The following is a 24,446-nucleotide window of genomic DNA, read 5'->3' on the forward strand; positions in this document are numbered from 1 at the left end:
AGGATATTCCCGAGGACATTAAGGGAAGTTAGTGTGGAAATAGCAGGGGCCCTGACAGAAATATTTCAAATGTCATTAGAAACGGGGATAGTGCCAGAGGATCGGCGTATCGCTCATGTTGATCCATTGTTTAAAAAGGGTTCTAAGAGTAAACCAAGCAATTATCGGCCTGTGAGTTTGACGTCAGTGGTGGGTAAAATGATGGAAAGTGTTCTTAGAGATGGTATATATAATGATCTGGATAGACAGGGTCTGAATAGGAACAGTCAACATGGATTTTTGCGTCGAAGGTCATGTTTGACAAATCTTATTGAATTTTTTGAAGAGGTTACTCGGAATGTTGACGAGGATAAAGCGCTGGATGTTGTCTATATGGACTTCAGTAAGGCTTTTGACAAGGTCCCACACGGAAGGTTGGTAAGGAAGGTTCAATCGTTAGGTATTCATATTGAAGTAATAAAATGGATTCAGCAGTGGCTGAATGGGCGACGCCAGAGAGTCGTGGTGGAAAACTGTTTGTCAGACCGGAGGCCGCTGACTAGTGCTGTGCCACAGGGATCTGTACTGTGTCCAATGTTATTTGTCATATACATTAATGATCTGGATGATGGGGTGTTAAATTGGATGAGTAAGTATGCAGATGATACTAAGATAGGTGAAGTTGTGGATAATGAAGTAGGTTTTCAAAGCTTGCAGAGAGATTTAGGTCTGTTGGAAGAGTGGGCAGAAAGATGGAAGATGGATTTTAATGCTGATAAATGTGAGTTGCTACAATTTGGTAGGACTAATCAAAATAGGACATACATTGTAATTGGTAGGGCATTGAAGAATGCAGTAGAACAGAGGGATCTAGTAATAATGGTGCATAGTTCCCTGAAGGTGGGATCTCATGTGGGTAGGGTGGTGAAGAAAGCTTTTGGTATGCTGGCCTTTATAAATCAGAGCATTGAGTATAGAAATTGGGATGTAATGTTGAAATTGTGCAAGGCATTGGTGAGGCCAAATCTGGAGTGTTGTGTACAGTTTTGGTCACCAAATTATAGGAAAGATGTTAACAAAATGGAGAGAGTACAGAGAAGGTTTACTAGAATGTTACCTGGGTTTCATCACCTAAATTACACAGAAAAGTTGAACAAGTTGGGTCTTTATTCATTGGAACGTAGAAGGTTGAGTGGGGCTTGATAGAGGTATTTAAGATTATGAGAGGGATAGATAGAGTTGACGTGTATAGGTTTTTTCCATTGAGCGCGGGGGAGATTCAAACAAGAGGGCATGCGTTCAGAGTTAAATGGGCAAACGTTTAGGGGTAACACGAGGGGCAACTTCTTTACTCAGAGAGTGGTGGCTGTGTGGAACGAACTTCCAGCAGAAGTGGTTGAGGCACGTTCGATGTTGTCGTTTAAAGATAAAGTGAATAGATATATGGACAGGAAAGGAATGGAGGGTTATGGGCTGAGTGCAGGTCTGTGGGACTAGGTGAGAGTAAGAGCTCGACACGGACTAGAAGGGCCGAGATGGCTTGTTTCCGTGCTGTAGTTTTTATATGGTTATATGGTTATATAACTCGTAAAATCCATAATGTAATCAACATTCCTTCCTTCCATAACATATGTTGTTTCAATATCAAATAAAATCACTTTTATTTCAAAATCTGTAACCAACTGCACTATAACAATGTCACGCTACGCTCCAGACTTAGAAATGAATCACTGATATCCTCCCCTTACGAAATTCACTCAGAGAAAATCTTATAGCTGGCGTCTGGTTAAACACGCCTCTTGCACAACACTCTCCAACTGTCTATGTGTGTCTCGGAATGGACATATAGACTGACACCACCTTCGACAACAGATTGCCTCCGGAGACACCACCACTCCTCCATTAGCCACTTCCAATCACCTAGTGCCTTCCGCACTGGTGGCACCCATTGAAACACGTCTATCCACAGGTTGCACCACTGACTATTCGCCATCACTACGCTCTCTCATGTAAAAAAACACTTCTTCCACGAGCTCCTAACAACCACACGTCTCCCCAACAGTCTATTATACTGATCTGAATCCTCCCACACAAAACCTAGTGAGCCAACTCTGTCACCATCAGCACAGCTCGTTCGCATCGAAATCACGGACGCCTTCACAGGTTTTTTACACCACTCAAAGAACACACACTACTCATGGTCCATTCTTTGGCGGGTAAATAGTAAAGTGATCCCAAGTGTGACAGGTGGAATTAAGCGACAGCGTGGAATGTTGACAGGTCGCTGTGCAGGAAGGTGCTGCCGATGGTTTGCCGTGAAGTTCAGCCGTTGTACTTACCGCACTGGGATCGCAGCACAGAGCGAGAAGAGGACAGAATGTCTGAAGGTGACGATGAAGGAGAATCCCGCTGACTACATGTCAGACAGATTCTGGGTGGGAGGCAGCCCAGGCTGAGAAAGAGAGGTTGGTGGGTGCGGGGTGGGGGGAAGTACAGTTGGTTGACGGTTGGAGAAAATTCACCGGTGGGAAGGGAAAGATTCAGAATGAGACGAAAGAAAAGAGAGAAACGAGGCAAAGAGATCATTCCGTCAAAGTAATGAGATGGAATATGCCCGTGTTTTTGTTTATTTTGCCAAAATATTTGCGAATTTTTAATCGCCGAGGTCGGGTTTGAAACTGGGAGTGCATCGGGAACCTGTTGCTGGGATGTAAATAGTAGTATTTATCTGCGGATACAGAATGAGAAGGGGGTTAGGCCCGGAAACACTCGATTGGGACATCACGAAGCAAACAAATCGGGATATCGTTCTTTTACATGAGAAACATATCTGACGGTGGAGTTGCGTGCATTCTCGGTCAGGCCTGTAATGAGGGAATTTGTTTGCCTAGCACCACGCCTCTACCACTCATTCTCCCACTTTGCGCTTTTCTTGTGAAAGCCTCACACACCGGTCCCCAACCACTCCAAATCTTAATACTAGAGATTGGCTACGTCCTCCGTATCTTTCCCGGGGTCACTGTTCGACAGGAAGTTGAGCATAAAATTCACAGTCTGGATAAACAGGACAAGCCACAACCGGACGGGCGAGGACAAAGTGGTGTCTGAAGAAGAGCCCAGATGATTTGTTGTTTAAGGCTTTTAATGACCGTAAATAGTAGGAAAGTTACGATCATGGAACGGCAGTTTGACCAGACGGTGGGCAAATGTGTTTTAATCCAGACTGTCGACTACGCGACGGGACAACTGGAAGAAGTAGAGAGGCTCCTAAACTTAGACAGATCAGGACAACGGACAACGCAGTGGCAGAAAGAACACAGAGTTCTCTAGATCAGGGAAGTGAGCGGTGTTTTCTGTTGCAACTGGGGAGAATATTTCAGCTTCACTGATAGAGGTGTGAACAATTTCGCATGTTCGACCATGTTCAATCCTGTGTCAAGTTGTCTCTGAGAGAGGGATTAAATCTCAAAAAAAAAACTATAGCGGGATTGGTCGCCCTGGAATAATACATAATATAACAATTAATATTGCTATGGTCACTATCATTTCGTTTACGTTGCACTGTATGTTCTGTTATACATATTGATTTTTGACCGCTGTGTTATTGTGGTCCTGCATGGATTTTATTGTGTTTCCTGGATGCCCGTGAGAAGGTGAACCCCATTGTTGTACATGCTGATATATGCATATATACGCTGTGATGACAAATTTACTTTCTACTTTGAACTTTGAACTAGTTGGGCCGGAGGCTATTTTCTGTACTGTACGTCTTAAAACATCTGCTTTGAAAAATAAGGAAGAGTAGCCTGTTAAACCACAGAAGGTGAACATCATCCAGTCCGGAATGATCAATGCGGTATTCCCACATTCAGATTGTTGTTAAACGCACGATCTGAGCTCCGCGGCAGATGTACGCCTAAGAACGACGATGTAAACTGCCGTTTCAATATAGAGACCAACAACGTGTCTGAATGGCACCGATGTCTTTCAGTCCAACCAACAGCCACGGCTGGGAAGGTGACACAGACCACAGACACTCTTCACCGCGGCCTCTTTCTCTTCAAACTCCGCAGCTTGAATCCGAGGTCATGTGACCCGTTGTACTGCTCTCTGCTGTGACGAAAACAAAATCTTTATATTTCTACCAAACGGACCGTGCTTTGATGACTGCAATAACATTATAGTGATTGAATTGTGCATTTGTAAAGCACAGTTGTTGTCAGGAGTGGGGTTCGATCCCACCATTCTAGGTGGCGACCAGAGCACTCACGTTTACGAGGAAGCGATGTTCTCGCCTTAAGTCTGGGGCCTTAGACCACTCGGATACCCTGACAACCCTGCAGTAATCTCTTCACATCGAACATAAACAGCTGTGTTTCAGAAGAGTCTGTATGACTGTTTTGGTGAGAGAGTATGCATACAAACACACAGTATATCCTGGGATTTGAAATGAAAATAGACATGTTGCATTTCCTCAGGTTGCCAAGCATGTGCGAAATTAAAACATACGGCAGGTCAGCACTGGAACATGTAGTGCATACAGTTCAGGCTATCTGTCATAGAAAGAGTGACAAGGCTTTCGAGAGGGCAGAAAGGGTTTACCAAGATGCTACCTGAATTAGACAATTTGTGCGATAATGAGACTTTGGTCAAACTTGTGTTATTTTCTCTGAAGTAGCGGAGGGCGAGCGGGAATCTGATAGATGTTTCTGAGACTACGAGAGGCATAAATAAAGTAGAGCACAGAGAGATTATCTGCATCCCACGGTCGACATGGCTTATACCATCGGGCATACATTTCAACTAAGAGGGGATAATTTTCAAGAATATGCGACAATACCCCGTCACTCAATGTGGGCAAGACCAGGGAAGTGATTGTGCTCTTCACTAGAGGGAAAAATAAAGGTCCATGAACCAGTTCTCATCGAAGGATCAGAGGTGGAGAGCGGAAGTAACTTTAAATGGGTTGGCAATACAATTTCCTCTACTTTCTTAGGAGACTGCGGAGAGTCGGCGTGACATTAAAAAGCTAGACGATCTTCTATAAATGTGTAGTGGAGAGTATATTGTCTGCCTGCATCACGACCTGATACGGCAACAGGAAGGCCTTTGAAGAAAAATCTTAAAAACAAGTTAGTGGATTCGGCCCAGTCCATCACGGGTAAAGCTCTGCCAAACATTAAGCTAATCTACATAAACCGGTGTCATCGGAAAGCAGCATCCATCAACAGAGATCCTCACCCACCGGCCCTGCTCTATTGTCGCTGCTGCCGTCAGGTAGAAGGTAGAAGGCACACGAGCCTGAGGACTCACTCGCTCCACCAGGTTCAAGAACAGTCACTATCCATCAAACATCAGGCTTTTGATCAAAAGGTGATAACTTACAATCACGTGGCTCACATTTCCGACAACCAATGATTTCACTTTAAACGCTTTTATATATTATTAGCTGAGTCTGTCTGGAAGGTCTCAAAAGGCCAGGCAGCATCTACGGAGAAGAGTAAACAGTCGACATTTCGGTCCGAGATCCTCCACTAGGGAATTCTTTCTGAAGAAATCCGGCACCCAGGATTGGATGTACGATGATCTGTTGTGTTGTGATGTGCCGTGACGAAATCACAATCTTTTCTTTCTACCGTTTTTCTAATTCACACAAACAACCCACGTTTTCTTCGCAGTAATAACATCCTCTCGATTGAATGTTTAATGACAAAAGATGTCAGGAGTGGGATTCGAACCCACGCCCCCAGATGGAGACCAGAACACTCGTGCTTGTAAGAAGGACTTTCATTCCCTGAGTCTGGCGCCTTAGACCGCTCGGCCACCCTGATAACTTTACGTCAGCCACTACACATCCAATACAAATGGTTGTGTTTGAGAACAGATTGAATGCCTGATTTGAGAACAAAGTTATATACACACAAACATACTCTGGGAATCGGAAATGAAAACGAGCTTGTTACAGTTTTCTCAGGTTAGGCAGCACCTGTGGAAAGAGAAGCAGTGTTAAAATTACAGATCGAAACTCGTTAGACACGTATAAGCAGAAATTTGGGAAGGAGGTTGTAATGGTGATGAGAACGCTTGGGAGACTCGGTGTCTTCACACGTAGGGAAGTGAGGAAATAGACGTTTATGGTAGGACTCAATCTGACACTCCTGGATGAGAGGTGATCATGTCCAAGTCAACAGAAACTTGAACACAGGAGGTGAAATTGTAACGGGGAGCGCAGCTTTACAGATGGACGTTGGTAAGTAGAATATAAAGTCCGATGCAGAGTCTGATGATTATGGAAGAAAGAGAAGCTGTGACAAGATTCAGAACAATATAAGCGATCTTGCAGAAAGGCCATTCAGTCAACTCTGCCTGTTTCATCATTCCATCATGACTGAATAATTACCCCTGTAAACCACATTCTCCTATCTTTTCAGGCATAGGGAGCTTTAGTTTTCAAGAGATATTGGCGATCTAGTTAAGTAAAAGAGAGAGGTGAATACTAGGTATAGGCTACAAGGAACAAATGAGGCACTTGAAGAGTATAGAAAATGTGAGAAAATACTAAAGAAGGAAATCAGGGAGGCAAAAAGAAAATATGGGGTTATTTTGGCAGATAATGTGAAGGTAAGTCTGAATAGTTTCTACAATTTTATTAAGAGCAAAAGGATAGTAAGGGACAAAATTGGTCCCCTAAAAGATTAAAATGGTTGTCTATGTGTGGATCCTCACGGGATGAGGGAGATCTTAAACAGTTTTTTTTTTTTGCATTGGTATTTACTGAGGAAACTGGCATAGCATAAATGGAAGGAAGGGAAACAAACAGCAGTGTCAATGAACATATAGAGATTAAAGAGGAGGAGATGCTTGCTTCCTTACAGCGAATAAAGTTAGATAAATCCCCCGGGCCGGACAGGATATCTCCTCGGGCATTGTGAGAGGTTGGATTAGAAATTGCAGGGGCCGTGGCAGAAATATGTAAGATGTCCTTAGCCACGAGGATGGTGCCGGTGGATTGTAGATTGTACGTTGTTCCATCTCTGACTGGAGGCCTGTGACTCCTACAGTGCCGCAGGGATCAGTGCTGGGTACGTTTTTTGTTTCTTGTCTATATCAACCATCTGAATGATAATGTGATTTACTGGATATTTGCAGACGACAACATGATTGGAGGGGTAGTGGACAGCGAGAAAGCTCATGTTGTTCCGTTGAACAAAAAAAGGCTCCAGAAGTAAACCAGATAATTACAAGCCGGTGAGCCTGACATCAGTAGTAGGTAAATTACTGGAAGGTGTTCTGAGAGTTCGGATATAGTAGTATTTGGATAGCCAAGGGCTGATTAAGGACAGTTAGCATAGCTTTGTGCGTGGTAGAGCGTGTTTGACGAATCTTGTAGAGTTTTTCAAGGAGGTTACCAAGAAAGTAGATGAAGGAAAGGCTGTGCGTGTTGCCTACATGGACTTTAGTAAGGCCTTTGGCAAGATCCCACGTGGGAGGTTAGATCAGAAGGTTCAGAAACTAGGCATCCATGGAAAGAATGTAAACTGGATTCGAAATTGGCTGTGTGGGAGAAGACAGAGAGTAGTAGTGGATGATTGCTTCTCAGACTGGAGGCCTGTGACTTGTGGTGTGCCTTAAGGATCTGTGCTGGGACCATTGTTGTCTGTTGTTTATATCAATGATCTAGATGAAAATGTGATAAATTGGATCAGCAAGTTTTCTGATGACACTACGATTGGAGGATTTGTGGACAGCGAGGAAGGTTTTCAAAGTTTGCAGAGGGATCTGGACCAACTGTAAAAAATGGGCCAGAAAATGGCAGATGGAATTTAATGCAGACAAGTATGAGGTGTTACATTTTGGAAGGACAAATGAAAGTAGGACGTAAATGGTAGAGCACTGAGCAGTGCGGAGGAGCAAAAGGATCTGGAAGTTCAGATACATAATTCCCTGAAAGTGGCGTCACTGGTAGACAGGGTTGTAGAGAAACTTCTGGCATCCTGGCATTCACAAATCAAGGTATTGAGTATAGGAATTGGGAGGTTATGGTGAGGTTGTATAGGATATTGGTGAGGCCAAATTTGGAGTATTGTGTGTAGTTCTGGTCACCTAACTATAGGAAGAATATCAGTAAGATTGAAAGAGTGCAGAGAAGATTTACTAGGATGTTTCCGGGACTTCAGGAATTGAGCTACAGGGAATGATTGAACAGGTTAGAACTTTATTTCCTGGAGTATAGAGGAATGAGGGGAGATTTGATAGAGGTTTACAAAATTGTGAGCTGTATAGACAGGGTAAATGCGAATAGGCTCTTTTCAATTAGATTAGGAGAGAAAAATACGAGAAGTCGGGTTAGGCTGAAAGAGGAAATGTTTAAGGGGAACATGAGGGGAAACTACTTCGTGGGGAACTTCTTGACTCAGAGTGGTGGGGTGTGGAACGAGCTGCCATCTGACGTGGTAAATGCGGGATCACTCTTAAGTTTAAAGAATAAATTGGATAGATACATGGACGGGAGAGGTCTGGAGAGTTATGGACAGGGTGCAAGTCAATGGGACTAGCGGGATGAAGTTTCGGCACAGACTAGAAGGGCCGAATGGCTTCTCTTATGTGCTGTGGTGTTCTATGGTTCTATGTTTGCCACGTGATTACGTCTGTGTAAGTAACGAGATGATAAGTTCCCTCATAGGAGGTTGGTCACGAAGGTTCAGTCGCTCGGCATTCACGATGACGTAGTAAACAGGATAAGATATTGGCTTTGTAGTCAGTGAGTGAGAATCCAGACAGTGGAGGTAAAGTGTTACATCTCTGACTGGAGGCCTGTGACTCCGACAGTGCGGCAGGGATCAGTGCTGGGTGCGTTTTTGTTTCTTGTCTATTTCAACCATCTGAATGATAATGTGGTTTACTGGAAATTTGCAGACGACAACATGATTGGAGGGGTAGTGGATAGCGAGGGAGGCTATAATGACTTACAGCGGCATCCGCAGCAGCCAGAAAAATGGCTGAAGGAATTTAATACAGACAAATATGAGGTGTTTCTCTTCAGTAGAACTAACTAAGGGAGGATGAACGGTAGGGCACTGAGGAGTGCGATAGAACAAAAGGAGCTGGGAATACAGGTCCATACTTTGTTGAAAGTGGCGTCACAGGTAGATAGGGCCGTAAAGAAAGCTCTACTTTCACTGGCCTTCATATATCAAGGAGTTAGGTTCAGGAGATGGGATGTCACGCTGAAGATGATATATATTTGAGGAGATTTACAAGGATGTTGCCGGGTCTGGAGCTCATGCTCTTCCATTGGTTAACAGTTTCTTCTGTCGTGATACTTCCTTCATTTTCCATCCTTGTGCTTTCATTTATTTCAGTTTCGTGTACTTCTTATCAGAATAGTATATGTTCGTTGGAGTGGTTAATCGTGTTTCCCTTAATGAAAATATATCCTTAGAAGTTTTATCTAACTGTTCTGTAAAGTATTTATGTCTTATTCTGTTCATCCTTCTTTCCTCGTTGGAGTTAATGCAAATTGGGTTTGAGTGTACATGGTGTTTTCTAAAATTCGTCATTTCAGTCCTTATTTTCCTTTGTAAATTTTCCGGATCGGTTTCAGACCAAGATATTATGCGATATATGTTTTATACACGTCAACACGTATTATTTTGTTTTTTCTCGGCTGAAGCTGATAAAACCAGAGGTACGGGCACACTCATTTCTGAATTGCTCAGAACTTTCCGACTATTCCAATGGTGGATAGTATTGTGCTTTTCTGGAGATTTACTGACATACTGCTGTGTGAAGATCGTGACGGGTGAGGAGGTTGGGGGAATGGAGGAGGTGAGACGTGTGGACAGATGAGAGAAGATGATGAGGGAGCTACATGTACTCTGACGGCGAATTGGGAAGTTCTATTCTCTCTGACCCAAACACAGTAACCAAGGTAGCACAAGGGGAGTTGTCTGAGGTTTCCCATTCTCGCTCCGTTCGCCAGTTTCTCCTGTTCCCGAGCTGTGGTGCAAGTCTCTCTCTCTCTCTCTCTCTCTCTCTCTCTCTCTCTCTCTCTCTCTCTCATTCACTTGACTTCTCTGTGTCTTTCTCACTCTATCTCTCCCTCTCTCTCGGTTTTACACATTGTTCTCTCGGACTTACTCTCTCACTCCCTCCCTGGGGTTTGCTTTCTATTTTTTTTTCTGTCTCTTCCCGTATCTGTCGTGTATGCCTACAAGAAAACGACATGTTCGGCACAGCTTTGTGGGTCGAAGGGCCTCTATTTTGCTGTAGGCTTCCTATGTCTCTGAACTGAATCTGGTGACGTAGATGTACTTTCATAATAAATTTGCTTTTAACTTTGAAAGAGACTGATGGAGAGAGGGAATCTGGGTGAGAGAGAATCTGGGAGGGCGGAGAGAGAACGACTGGGGAGGGAGGAGAGTGAGACGGGGAGAAAAGCCAGTGACAGACAGGGAGAGACCAAGTTGGGAGACAGACGAGGAGGAGAGGGAGAGAAATCGTAGATGAGAGATCAGCCGGGATGAGGGAGAGATTTGGGATCAGACTGGGGATATAGAGACGGGGCGAGCTGACCTGCGGGAGGGTCGAGAGACTGGGGGCGAAGAGAGTAAAAGAGGGTAGGAGCAAGAGCGCGGGAGGGGTAAAGAAAGAGAGATGGGGACAGCGGGAGAAACGAAATAAAGGGTGGTGAGAGGGGCTGGGGGCAGGATGAGGGAAGAGATAGAGAGGGAAAAGGGGACAGAGGGGCAAGAGGCGAGTGAAAGAGAGAGAGAGTGGGGGAGTGGGTAATGGACGACGCAGAGGCGATGATGTTTTTACTCATCTCGTCTCCTCTCCGCACCATTTCTTTCTCCCATCCCCCTTCAGTCTGATCCCTCACACTCACCCGGTCCCCTGCTCACCAGCCTGCACCGACAGACCTCGACTCCATCTTCTCCAGCAAGCCCGCGCCCACTACGGCCTTTAACGGGACTCAGTGACGACACGTTCCCCAATCTACGGAACAGCCTGAAAGAGGTCGTACCAGGCGACCTGAGGAGGGGAGGGAGAAAGATCAAGGTGTATTGTGGACATGGGAGGGGGTGGTAACAGTGCCAAGCTCTTCCCGTAGCTATCTTCCTCCCCATGGGTACCCCTCAGTGTTCCAGCTCCCTTGTTACGAGTGGCCCTGTTCCATCCTCGGCATCCTGTTACTCCTGAAATACTCTGCTCTCTGTTCCCTCGCTCTCCTCTTCTATCCCCGCCCATCTCACCCTGACTGGCGGCCATTTTGTGATGGTTACCATTGACAACTGCTCTCCCAGCATCATAGAATGAGGCACACCCTTTTTCTCACCTTCCACTCACTTCTCTCTCTGTTTATTCAATCTCAACTCCTCATCCCTCCTTTCCTTTCCCTCGGTGCCCGCTCTCCTGACTCTCCATTTAACCAAGAATCACTCCATACACGACTCCCTTGTCTATTCCTCCCTTCCCACTGATCTCCCTCCTGGCACTTATCCTTGTAAGCAGATCAAGTACTAAACATGCCCCTTCACCTCTCCCTTACTATCATTCAAGGCCTCAAACAGTCCTCCCAGGTGAAACGACACCTCACCTGTAAGACTGTTGGGGTCATATACTGTGTTCAGCGCTCTCACTGTGGTCTCCTGTATATCAAAGAGACCCGACGTAGATTGGAAGACCGCTTCTCCAAGCATCTACACTCCGTCTGCCAGAAGAAGCAGGATCTCCCAGTGCGATCCATTTTAATTCCACTTCTCATTCCCATTAGGATATGTCCACCCACGTCATTCTCCACTGTCGTAAAAAGGTCACAGTTCGGCTGGAGGAAAAAAAAAACTATATTCCGTTTGTGTGCCTTCCAACCTGATGGCATGAACATCGAAACATCGATTTCTGAAACTTCCAGTAATTCCCCTTTAACCATTTTACATCCCCCTTTTCCTCTCTCCCGTTATCCCCTTCCCCGCGCATCACCTCCTTCTGGTGCTCCTCCCCAGAGCTCCCTTTTTCTCTTCTATGGCTTTCTGTCTCTTTCACCAATCAACTTCCCAGCTGTTTGCTTCATCCCTCCCCCTCCAGGTTTCACCGATCGCCTTGTGTTTCTTTCTCCACTTACCCACCTTTCAAATGTGTCCTTCGGCTTGTTTTTCGCCAGTCCTGCTAAAGCATTTTGACAGTGCTTTTTTCCTTCGGTGCTGCCTAGCCTGCTGACTTCCTCCAGCATTTTGTGCGTATTGCTCTAATTTCCAGTCTCTGCAAGCTTTCTCTTGTTTGTGGTGTCAGTGTAATGCATTCTATATACAAAACACTAACGCCACTCAAGCACAAAGCAGTACAGCAGCGGAAGAGTCTATTTGAACCAGGATATCTGTAACTACCACGTTGCCAGTCTGATCTAATCCCACCTTCCTCTAGGAAGCGCATATCTGACACTGTGGTGGTGTGGAAGGATCAATCCTGCAGTCTGCCTCTCACTCTCTGTCCATTACAATCATGTGTACGGTGTGAGGGCATGGACACAATTTGGGGCTGGATTAACTCTGAGGAAGTAATTGATCATAGATATTTTGATTGTTCATTTCCCTCTGCAGATGCTGCCTGAACTGCTGAATGCCTCCACCACCTTGTATGCTGCTCCAGATTCCAGCCATCGCTGGCGCCCCATACTGATGTTGTGTTTGTGAGAGGAAGCTGACAGCGAGTGAACAAAGGACTCTCTGTGTCAGACCCAAAGACAACATATCTAGTGAAAAAACACAGGACAATATTGAGCAACAATTGGAAACACGGCCATGGTGAGAGTTGGAGCTGGGAAACAGATTTTTTTTTTCTGTGTGTGCCATATTCTGCCGGAGCCTCGGCGACCACTTTTTCAAGTGGTTCTCTTGGAGGAACGATTTTGTTAGTGGCCTCCCACATTCCCTTTTCACAGGACAGTGTTTCTTTTTTAACGATGCCAAGTTGTGAGCTAGACAGTCAACCCGGCACGGATGGAAAGCGTGCCCGGGAGCGGCCCGACTGGGTTTGAACTCGGGAACCATCGCTCCAGAGTCCAGTGCTGATGTCATTGCGCCACCAGCCGGCCATTTATTTGTTTCTTTTTGCACCAACATGCATTGCGCAAAATGTTTTATGATGGCGGAACTGTGCAAGGCATAACAATTACTAAATTAAAACAAAATAAGTAAACAATGCCAGAGACGAATATTGAGGTTGTGGTCTTGGCAATGGGAGAAGCTTTCATTTCCTCAGATCGGTTCGCTACCACTGTTACTGTGCGATCGAGAATCTTCCCTAGGGAAGGACCCCAAATCCCCGGCCTTTCCTGCTGCTGGCGACCGAGGCTGAGATCGAACCGTTCGGATAGAGATGGTGCTCGTACTCGGTGTCGGAGAGCTGGTCGGGGGCTCGAAGTTTTCGGGCGACTCAGAGTCGGACTGTGGTCGGGCATGGCACGGAGAGTTTTCTTCCTTCTCCCGTTTGCGTGGGATGTGGGACATTGGAGAGACTTTGAACTTTTTTACTGTGCCGTGGTCTGTTCTTCATCAAGTTGTGGTATTGTTGCACTGTTGTAACGATATGTTATAATTATGTGGGTTTTGTTAGTTTTTCAGTCCTGGTCTGCCTTGTGTTTTTGCGATACCACACCGGAGGAATATTGCATCACTTCTCAATGCATGCATTACTAAATGACAATAAAAGCGCACTGCGTGTCCTCATAATCAAATCTAATCTAATCTTACTGAGGCAAACAACAGGAATTCTGCAGATGCTGGAAATTCAACCAACACACATCAAAGTTGCTGGTGAACGCAGCAGGCCAGGCAGCATCTCTAGGAAGAGGTACAGTCGACGTCTCAGGCCGAGACCCTTCGTCAGAACTAACTGAAGGAAGAGTTAGTAAGAGATTTGAAAGTGGGAGGGGGAGAGGGAGATCCAAAATGATAGGAGAAGACAGGAGGGGGAGGGATGGAGCCAAGAGCTGGACAGGTTATTGGCAAAGGGGATATGAGAGGATCATGGGACAGGAGGTCTGGGGAGAAAGACGGGATGGGGGACCAGAGGATGGGCAAGGGGTATAGTCAGAGGGACAGAGGGAGAAAAAGGAGAGTGAGAGAAAGAATGTGTGTAAAAAAATAAATAACGGATGGGGTACGAGGGGGAGGTGGGGCATTAGCGGAAGTTAGAGAAGTCAATGTTCATGCCATCAGGTTGGAGGCTACTCAGACGGAATATAAGGTGTTGTTCCTCCAACCTGAGTGTGGCTTCAGCTTTACAGTAGAGGAGGCCGTGGATAGACATGTCAGAATGGGAATGGGTTGTGGAATTAAAATGTGTGGCCACTGGGAGATCCTGCTTTGTCCGCCAGAGAAAGACTCATTTAACACTCATTTTGAGAGGAATAGAATGTAAAAGCAAGGATGGAATGCTGAGGCTTTATAAGGCATTTGTCAGACTGCCTTTGAGTGGTTTTGTGACCCTGTCCCGTGAAAGAATGTGCTGGCATTGGAGACTCCAGAAGAAGTTCACGGGAATGCCCCTGTGAATGAAAGGGTTAACATATGAAGAGCATTTGGTGGTTCTGAGTAGGTACGAACTGGAGTTCACAAGAATGAGAAGTATCTTACATCGAGACGTATCGGATTTTGAAAGCACTGGATAGAGTGGACTTGAGAGGATATTTCTTGTTGTGATGAAGTCTAGGTCTGAGGGTTCCTGTCCCAGAATAGAGGGACTCCACATTGAATAAGAATGAAGAGGAATTTCTTTAGCCAGAGAGTGCTCATTGGAATTAATTTCCACAGATGGTTGTGGAGCCGAAGTCATTGGGTATACTTAAAGAGGAACTTTTGTTCCAAGTGACCTGTTTTTTACAGATTCCCCTAAATTACTTACCCTGACTTCTTCAGCTACTGGAGTTTGCATAGAAACACTACAAGTTTTAACCCTGTTTCGTTCTGCCACCACGTTTGCAAAGAGAAACACAGAAACTGAGAACAAAGGACTGTTCACTTCACTCACATAGGTATCACATGTTGATAGCCACAGATGTAAATTCACCCACAGAGAAGATGAGAGAATTTCCTGGAGTGGGGTAGTGATGTGGAACAAAGAGCGAGAGAGGTAGAAGGGGTCAGAGAGATGTCATGCAGTTTCTGGGGCTGAATATTCAATTTCCTTGCAAAACTTTACAAATTATTCACTCTTGCTTTTGTGGTCATTCCTGATCCAATAGAATCACCCTTTTGGTTAATTCTGCCCCGTTCTGTTCTCCTGTTTGCCACCTGATGCAGAGATGGAGAACAGAAGGGTTTTCACATCATAGACATAGGTAACATTTTATGAAACGACACAGGTTGAATCAAGTGAAATTAGTATAAAGTGATGTGTTGAGGGTGAGATGGGGAGAATGTGAGAGTGAAAGACAACAAAGATAGGAGAGGAGGGAGAGGTGCCGCACAGAACAGAACGTACAACACAGAAACAGGCACTTTGACCAACCGAGTACATGCTGATCATCGAAAAATTTTAACACTGACCCTACGGTCATCCCACATTATTGTCTCCACCTTCCTGGTCGGCAGTTTTCTGTGTTCATTTAATCTAGTGATTAGTGTGTAGATTGAAACCAGCACGACATGCTGTAGTGACACCTCCTGAGGCCCCTCCAATTCATTATTCAAGAAGACAACACACCAGGAGCAAGAGGACTTCGCCCTTGTCCTTCATGTCTAGGCTGCCACTCACCTGTCGATCTGTCCCAGTCCCACACCAGTGCAAAGAACAGAGACGCCTGTCAGAAAGTGGTGGATACAGCCCAGTCCCAGAAAAAAAAAAAACTCTCCTTGCCATTGAGCACATTTATTAGGTGTATAGACACAAGAAAGCAGCATTCATCACCAAGGACCCAAAACATCCAGACCATGCTCTCTTCACACTGCGACCATTGAGCAGGAGGTACAGGAGCCTGAGGTCTCACATTACCAGACAAGGACATTTATGGACATTCATCCATCAGACTGCTGAACCAGCGTGGATAACCTCACTCACCTCAATACTAAACTTATTCCACAACGTATGGAATCACTTTCAAGGGCTCTACAGCTCATGTTCTCGCCTTTATATATCGATCTATCTAACTACATTGCCTTCTATAAGTATTCACCCTCCAACCAATTGGTCAGATAATTGAATATTACTTCCAGGGATTTTGATCAATTTCACTCAGAAGTTTTATTTGCTAATCACAGGCTTTTTTTCACAATAGATGACAAAACCAGGGGGAACTGGAAAGCGTAAATAGCTAAAAATTCAAAATTCAAAAGTGTTCATTCCCCTTTGCTCATTATTTCGTTGAACCACCTCTCACAGCTATTGCAGAGACGAGTGTTTTTTGGAGAAGTCTCTATTAACTTTCCAGAAGGTTATGGAGCAAAGTTTGCCTATTCTTCCTTGCAAAATTTCTGAAGCTGTGCCGGGTTAGTGGGGAGCAGTGGTGGACAGCAATCCTGAGGTCTTGCCAGAGATGTTCCATTGGATTAAGGTCAGAAACCGGACTGGGCCACTCAAGGACAACAATTTTCTTCATTTGAGGCCACTTCATGGTTGCTCTGGCACTGGGCTGTTGTCCTAATAAAAGACTAACTTCCGCACCAGTTTAAGCTTTCTGGCAGAGCCAGCAGGTGCTTATTCAGGATCTTTCTGTATTTACCAGCATTTATCTTCCCATCAATCCTGACCAGATTTCCAGTCCCTGCTCCTGAAAAGCATCTCCATGGCATGATGCTATCTCCACCAGTTTGCCTTTGACTTTGAACTTGGAAACAACTATAGTCATAAAAACGTGCAGTACATACAGACATTTTGCCCCATCCAGACCATGCTGTCTATCAAGTACCTATCTATACTAATCCTAATTCTGCACACTTGTTTCCTAGCCGCCTACACCTTGTTGATTCAAGTGCTCATCCAGATAATACTCTCTCAGGAACTGCATTCCAAACGCTGAAGATCTTCTGGGTGAAAATATAGACTTGAAATCTCCTGCGAACTGTATGATAATCTCCGCTATTCTCACAGTCCTTTGTCGGGATCTCATGTCTGACGCTGCGCTATTCCCATACCAGATGTGGATGCAGCTTGCCAGGACTCCTGTAAAATTCCACTCATGGTGCTGCTGCGCTGCTTCGTTCAGAGAAGTGATGTTGAGACACCAGGTGAGGTCGTCCATGACGTGAACTCCTTGGAAATTTGTGCACTTAACTCTCTACAGAGAAGTCATTAATTTGCAGAGGAGGGTACTTTATTTGCACCTTCCTAATATCCACAATCATTTCATTGGTCTTCTCCAGGTTCAGGCTTAGGTTGCTGTTCTCACACTTCCACTCCACTTCATCTCTGTACGCTGACTCAGCACCGTTGTTGATGAGGCCACAGCACCTGTTGTGATTTCTCAAAATGGATGACATGGTTTCAACTGAATCCCGTGATAGCATTGTGCATCAGCAATGCGCTGAGCACATCGTCCTGGGGTGCAGCAGTGCTCAGGGTAGTGGGACTAGAGGTATTGCTACTCACAAGGAGTAACTGTGACCTTTCCATTGAAAAGTTCAGGATGCAGTTACAGCTGGAATTGACCGAGATCAAATTGTCTGAGATTGCAACTTTCTGCAGCCTTTCCGACCCTGTACGTGGAGCAGGTCCGACAGCAAAGGGGGACGGGGCAAGGACTGAGTGGAGAGCAAACGGAGAATTGAATCTTATGGCCTCCTAGAGCCTGACTTATATCGAGGGGCATTCCCGTTTTTACTTCTGTCGTCTATATAGTCGTATCTTTCCCTTGCCACGGCAACCGCTCAGTCTATTTCCTGTTCAGCGCTCCCAGTTTGATCCTCCCCTTTTGCCTGGGAGGCGGTGAGCTCCCTGTGTGAATGAATGGTGCTGCCAGGTGCAGACCGAGTCTCAGCGCAAACAGTCGCCAATAGCTCAGGGGAAAGGAGTTGTCTCTCCTGTGAAAACAAGTCAGAGCCGCTTCATATTTCCGTATGAATATATAAGTCCATAAGATATAGGAGCAGAAAAATTGTCTCTCCTGTGAAAACAAGTCAGAGCCGCTTCATATTTCCGTATGAATATATAAGTCCATAAGATATAGGAGCAGAATTCGGCCATCTGGCCCATCGAGTCTGCTCCGTCAATTCATCATGGTGCATCTAATTTTCCCTCTCAGCCGCAATCTCTTGTCTTGTTTGGTTGAGTCAACTTTGCCTTTTCTCCTTCGAGGATGAAAGGTGACCTGATAAAGGCGCATATGGTGATGAGAGGCATTAAGCGTGTGCATAGCCAGAGGCTCCCCCCCCCCCGGTTTAAATAACTAACACAAGGGGGTGGGGGTGGTGGGAGGTGTTCCATAGTTATAAGGTGCTTGGAAGTACGTACGGAAAGGATGTCAGAGGTAAGTCTTTCACACAGAGACTGGTGAGTGCGTGGACTGAACTGCCAGCGACGGTGGTAAAGGCGGATAAAATAAGGTCTTCTAAGAGGGTATTAGATAGGTACATGGATCTTAGAATAAATAAAGGGCTATTTCGTAGGGAAATTCTAGGCGTTTTCTAAAGGAGTTTACATGGTCGGCTCAGCATTGTGGGCCAAAGGGCCTGTAATGTGCTGTAGATTTCTATGCTCTCTGATCTCCAATATCATTTCACGCCCGAGCCCATCAATAATCTGTCAAGGTCTGCCTTCAATATACATAAAGCCCTGGCCTCCACAGCCACCAGTGGCAAATAATTCCACAGATTCACCACTCTCTGGCTGAAGAAATTCCTTCTTATCTCCATTCAACACAGCTGCCTGTTGCAGAGTTTTATCGCTCCCGCTAATGGCCACTGGATTTATATGCAAGTGAAATGGGGCATTGTCTATCCGCTGAGATTTCGAACGGAAATTTACCTGAGGTATTATGATCAGCATCCCCGACCTTGCAGGACATTTCCCGCCAGGAACGATTCTGCAAGCGGGATCTCCGGAAAGCGAGCGTTATTCAAAAAAAAAAAAAAAAAAATCCTAACAGGAAGGCCATTTGAATAAACCTTGAGGAGCCTGGAAGTGGATGGTCTCCAGCAGAAGACCACGAGCACATACACTCAGTGGCCACTTTATTCGTTGCAGGAGATTCCTGATATCGAGTGCCGATGGCTGCCGGCGAATATTAGAGAGATTCACGCCGCTGAGCAGTCAGACAGCCAACATCAGGCTCCCGGACCGCGACTGAAAGTCATCCGGCCCAAGGAGCAAATACCCAGCGAGCCAGAAAAGCAACCTTCCCGATTCGTTATATTGGACAGTCTCTCTTTGGTATAACTTATATTACACGGTGCTGGGGGGTGGGGGGTGACATAAGGGGCGGGGGTTCCGCGACCACATTTACAGCAAAAATGCATGCAAACAACATGAATTTTGTAGCCAAACTTCGGTAATTGAAAGCAAAAAGAAAAAAAAAAGGAAATTAGTTTACAGATTAGTGTATGCTGAATTCCCTGCAAATGGAATTGTTTGGCAAGGAGCTTGACTTAACTTGTTCACAGTTGAAGTGGGAGGGAGCTGAGGAAGGGCTTTTCCTTAATTCCGACTGTGCAGCTGACTCTGTGCTGGGACGTTTAAGCTGAAAATCGTCTTGTCTCGGGCAGGACGGGACCTGCTTGGCAGAGCTTCGAACCTTGCAGAGCGTGGGCGGCTCGAATTTACAGCCTGGGACTTGCAGACTTTAACGAGAGAACATCCTCCTCATATTCGGTGTCGAGCAAGCGTTTCCGACCGATGAGATGCCATGGACCCTTACCATTATCCGTGGGCGCCAGGTTGGGGACAGCTGGGATTGAATAACAAAGAGAGAACGTGTGAGATCTGAGCAGAAATCAATTGAGAAACTACTTTTGAACGTGAGGTAAGGTTAACGCAACTTTAATATTTTTGCATGTGTTTCATCTTGTTCCTATCAGGAATTCCCCTGTTCGCAGTACTCCTCCTCCTCGACCCACTGTCCAACCTGCCGGGGTCGAAGATAAGAAGATAAGAACATATGAAATAGGAGCAGCAGTCGGTCATCTGGCCCGTCGAGCCTGCTCTGCTATTCAATAAGGTCATGGTTGATCTGACCATGAACACATCTCCACCTGCCTGCCTTTTCCCCGTCACCCTTAATTCCCCTAGTATAGAAAAATCTATTTAATCTTGTCTTCAATATATTTACTGTGGTAGCCTCAACTACTTTATCGGGCAGAGAACTCCACAGATTCGTTACTCTCTTGGGAAAAAAAAAGATTTCCGTTCTAAATCTGCTCTGCGAATCTTGAGACCTTGTCCCCTAGTTCTAGTCTTTCCTACCAATGGAAAAAAAAAACACTTTCCTGCCTCTATCTACGAGCCTACGAGTCTGTGGAGGCCAGTGCTATCATGTATGCTGTTGTGTGCTGGGGCAGCAGGCTGAGGGTAGCAAACACCAACAGAATCAACAAACTCATTCGTAAGACCAATGATGTTGTGGGGATGGAACTGGACTCTCTCACGGTGGTGTCTGAAAAGAGGATGCTGTCTAAGTTGCATCCCATCTTGGTTACTGTCTCCCATCCACGACATAATGTACTGGGTGGGCACAGGAGTACATTCAGCCAGAGACTCATTCCACCGAGATACAGCAGTGAGCGTCATAGGAAGTCATTCCTGCCTGTGGCCATCAAACTTTACAACTCCTCCCTTGGAATGTCAGACACCTTGAGCAAATGGGCTGGTCCTGTACTTATATCATAATTTACTGGTATAATTTACATATTACTATTTAACTATTTATGTTCTATTACTATTTATTATTTATGGTGCAACTGTAACGAAAACCAATCTCCCCCAGGATCAATAAAGTGTGACTATGAGTATGACTATGATCTTAACAATCCCTTTCATATTTTTATATGTTTCAATCAGATCTCCTCTCAATCTTCTGAATTACAGCGAGTACAGTGGCAGGTGACTCAATCTGTCCGCATAGTTTAACACCCCTCATCTCTGGAATCAACCTGGTGAACCATTTCTACCCCGCTGCCAAAGCCAGACCCGACCGCTCTGTCAGGTGGGTGGAACCGGGACTGCGGTGTCCACCTTTTCCCCAGGCCGAGGATGTCAGTGGTTCTACCAGTCCTGCTGCATCCCCCTCCCACAGACGCGGTATGGGATCAGTCAAGGTCCATAGGGCACAGTCTGACACTCGAGTATTTGGCTCCTTTTCGTAGGGCAGTGTGAGGTGAGGACCTCTGTCGGCCAGAGTTTAGCATCGATGTTGTGTCCTAGCTGTCCAGGTACGCGAGCCAGGTCAGTACGATACGGAGAGCAAGATGTTGCCCATGTAGCAGGCTCCGCCCGCTCCACTCGCCCGATGAACACAAAGGATCGGCAGAGATCGATACAGTTTGGTACCGGCAGCGTCGCCGGAATTACCAGTCAGCGTTTAACTCAACGTAGGAACTGCAGCTCCGGAGTTTTCCCTCTGTGTTTACTCTCGGAGCTTTTCTCATGAGTGGGTCAACCCATAAGGCAGCGGAGGTTTGAGATCAAAGTATTCCTTCTAGACGAGCTGCCAGCCGCAGCTGACGAGACCCATCTGCCCGAAGCGGCTGTTATTAAGGCCTCTGCCCCTTCTCATGTCAGTAGAAACTGATCCGTCCGGGTCAGTAGCTAAGTCACACGTGAAGGCCAGGAGCCGGACTTGGTAGTCAAAGGTGATTTGAGGTGAAAGTCATTGGAACCATTTAATAGACAGTGAGACCTTGTCCCCATTACCACCCCTGGCTGTAACAACCTGAAGGAATCAGGACAGTGCACCGAACACGAAAATTAAAAAAAAAAATAGAAAGGATTATAAACCCTCAGCATTTCGGGCACCAATTGGAACGGGTAGTAGTTCACTCTGGGATCGAAATCACATAAATATTATTTCTGTATCGATGTTGCTGCCATTCCGTGGAAAATGAATGGTTAAATAAAATATTAAACCAAGTTCCATCAGTATTGATTGACAGCAAGCTACCGAGCCTGCTGCTAAGATTTCAGCAGAGAGGCCGCTCCCTGTCCTGAGGAATGTGCTTGTTGGAACTCGTCCTGCGGGCAGGCAGCTGTTTGCAGAGAGATGCTGAGCTCTGAGTCCCACAGGATAACAGCCTGCACCGTCCAAGTCAGCCAAAAGCCCCTCAGCTGTCTGGCTGCATGAATCCATTCGGAAAAGTTATCAAACAAGTGATAGCATTTTTAAGCGGGATCTCGGCGAGAATAATGCCGTTTCTGTTGTTCATCTCACAGTATTCATTCAAGCAACCCTTTTTTAAGTGTCTTTGTTTAGGAGTCAGGGATCCAAGAGTCACCGGCTCTCTTCTGCCGGCGATATTATGTGTTCGGTCGCGGTTGTTTTTATTTCAAATCCTTGTCATGGTTAGGATTTCCCACAATCTACCAGCTCTGTACTTCATCCTTCCCCCTTTAGGGTCCACTTATCATCTGGTGCTTCTCTCCTTCCCTTCCTCCCCCTCTAATTTTGAAATCTACTCCTCAGCTTTTCTTTTCTCCTAAAGGAATCGCCCTAACTGTCGACTGTACTTTTTTCTCACAGTTGCTGGCTGGCCTGCTGATTTCCTCCAGCATTTTGTGTGTGAAACAATATACCCTGTCAGTTTATTGTTTTAGTGAATCCATTTGGACGGCATCCACTAAAGGAAAGACTTATTTCTTATCAGAAACGCGAGAAAAGCTGCAGATGCTGGAAAACCGCACGCAGCACGCACAAAATGCTAGAGGAACTCAGGAGACCAGGCATCACCTATGGAAAAGAGCAAACAGTCGGAGATTCGGACCAAGAACCTTCCTGAGACTAATTTTCTTATTTTTATTTGTCTTCGTAACTTTTTGTTCAAATTTAAAACGTGTTCCTTTGGAAAACAGTAGGATAGATATTAGCCCATCGCTAATCCATACCATGAATTAAATAATAGGTGTCATAAGGAAATAACTCCCATTAGCGTTCGAAAACTAAATAAGCAAGAAAGAGAAAATAAAATTTACATCTGTAAGATCAAAACTACCGAACTCAATTCCTGAGAGCTGACAAACCCCAAGATCTAAAGGGCATCGGTCCACCGATGTGGTGGAAATTTATTTTATTCGAATACTCACTCGACCACGTGCCTAGGTATATAGTTCATAAATAAACTATATTTGTGAATGTTAACTAAAAGGTTAGTAAAGATAAGAAAGAAGAGAAACACGAAAAGGCCCATTATAATTAAACAGTCAAATGTGCACAAGTTGGAGCTCAATTCGCCGATCCTCAGTCGATCTCGGCACCTATCTCCATCTAATCACGGTTTCCTCATCGCGTCGCATCCAACGACCGCTCCTCTCCAGCGTCTTTTCTGTTCATCTCCCTCCAAACAACGGAGTCAGCTCACATTCCAAAGCACCTGCTATTTTTCAAGAAAACTCAGACACTGCTTCTACAGAAAGAGCATTACGTTAGCGGTGATACCTTTCTCATGGTGTTACACTAAGGAGAGAGAATCTGGACCATAGCCCTGCACAGTCCTCCGATCCACGCACCTATGTATAAGCCCATAAGACATCGGAGCAGAATTTGGCCATTTGGCCCCATAGACTTTGCTCCGCCACTCAATCCTGCCTGATCCTTTACCCCTCCTCCTCAGCCCAAACTCCACGGCCTTCTCCCCGTAACCTTTGCTGTCGCGTCCAGTCAAGAACCTCTCAATCTCTGCCTAAAGTACACGCAGGGACCTGGCCTCCATAGCTGTCTATAGTATTAAATTCCACATATACACCACACTCTGGCTAAAGTAATGTATCCGGATCTCTGTTTTGAATAAACGCCTCTCTCTCTTGAGGCCGTGCACTCTTGTCCTATCTAAATTTCTCTTCAATGTTGAAACTCAACCGGCATCCAACCCTTCCGCTGACAGCTCTTTCCCCAAACTCACCAACCTTGATTGAAAAAGCTACCCTCATGATCCCTTTAAACTCTTCACCTTTTGTGTTTTAATTCTGCGCCTCTCTATCACGTCTGCCTTCATTCTTCTACGCTCTTGGGAGTAAAATTCCAGCCTATTAAACTTTTCCAATAATTCATGTCCTCAATTCCTGGCGATAAACTTGTAAATTCACTCAGCACTCTTTCAGTCTTACTGTCATCTTTCCTGGTGACCAAAACTCACACACTACTGCAAATTAGACCTTACAACCTCTTATGCAACTTCAACATCACATCCTTACTCTTGTCCTCAATACTGTGAGTTATGAAAGCCAACGAACATATGAGGAGATGGAACATTTGCTTTTATTTCGGAGAGGCGTTTGAGGAAAGGAACAACGACACCTTCCTCTATTTATATAGGACCACATTGAGAGTC

General features: G+C 45.4%; 1 protein-coding gene and 1 non-coding gene across 2 annotated transcripts in view; one reads left to right on the top strand and one right to left on the bottom strand.

The window, feature by feature from the left end:
• The first annotated feature begins 3,153 nt into the window (after positions 1-3,153).
• The window catches only part of LOC140208008 (NACHT, LRR and PYD domains-containing protein 3-like), a 66,221-nt gene continuing 44,928 nt past the window's right edge, over positions 3,154-24,446 (top strand). The window contains exons 1-2 of the mRNA XM_072276540.1: positions 3,154-3,234; positions 19,159-19,344. Coding sequence (XP_072132641.1) covers positions 3,154-3,234; positions 19,159-19,344 — 267 coding nt within the window. The remainder of the gene's footprint in view (positions 3,235-19,158; positions 19,345-24,446) is intronic.
• On the bottom strand, positions 5,697-5,810 carry trnal-cag (transfer RNA leucine (anticodon CAG)). The gene is made up of 2 exons: positions 5,773-5,810; positions 5,697-5,731 (listed from the first exon to the last, which is right to left on the bottom strand). It is a non-coding gene; the product is annotated as a tRNA-Leu (tRNA).

Source organism: Mobula birostris, chromosome 13 (assembly GCF_030028105.1).
Source record: "Mobula birostris isolate sMobBir1 chromosome 13, sMobBir1.hap1, whole genome shotgun sequence".
Classification (NCBI taxonomy): domain Eukaryota; kingdom Metazoa; phylum Chordata; class Chondrichthyes; order Myliobatiformes; family Myliobatidae; genus Mobula; species Mobula birostris.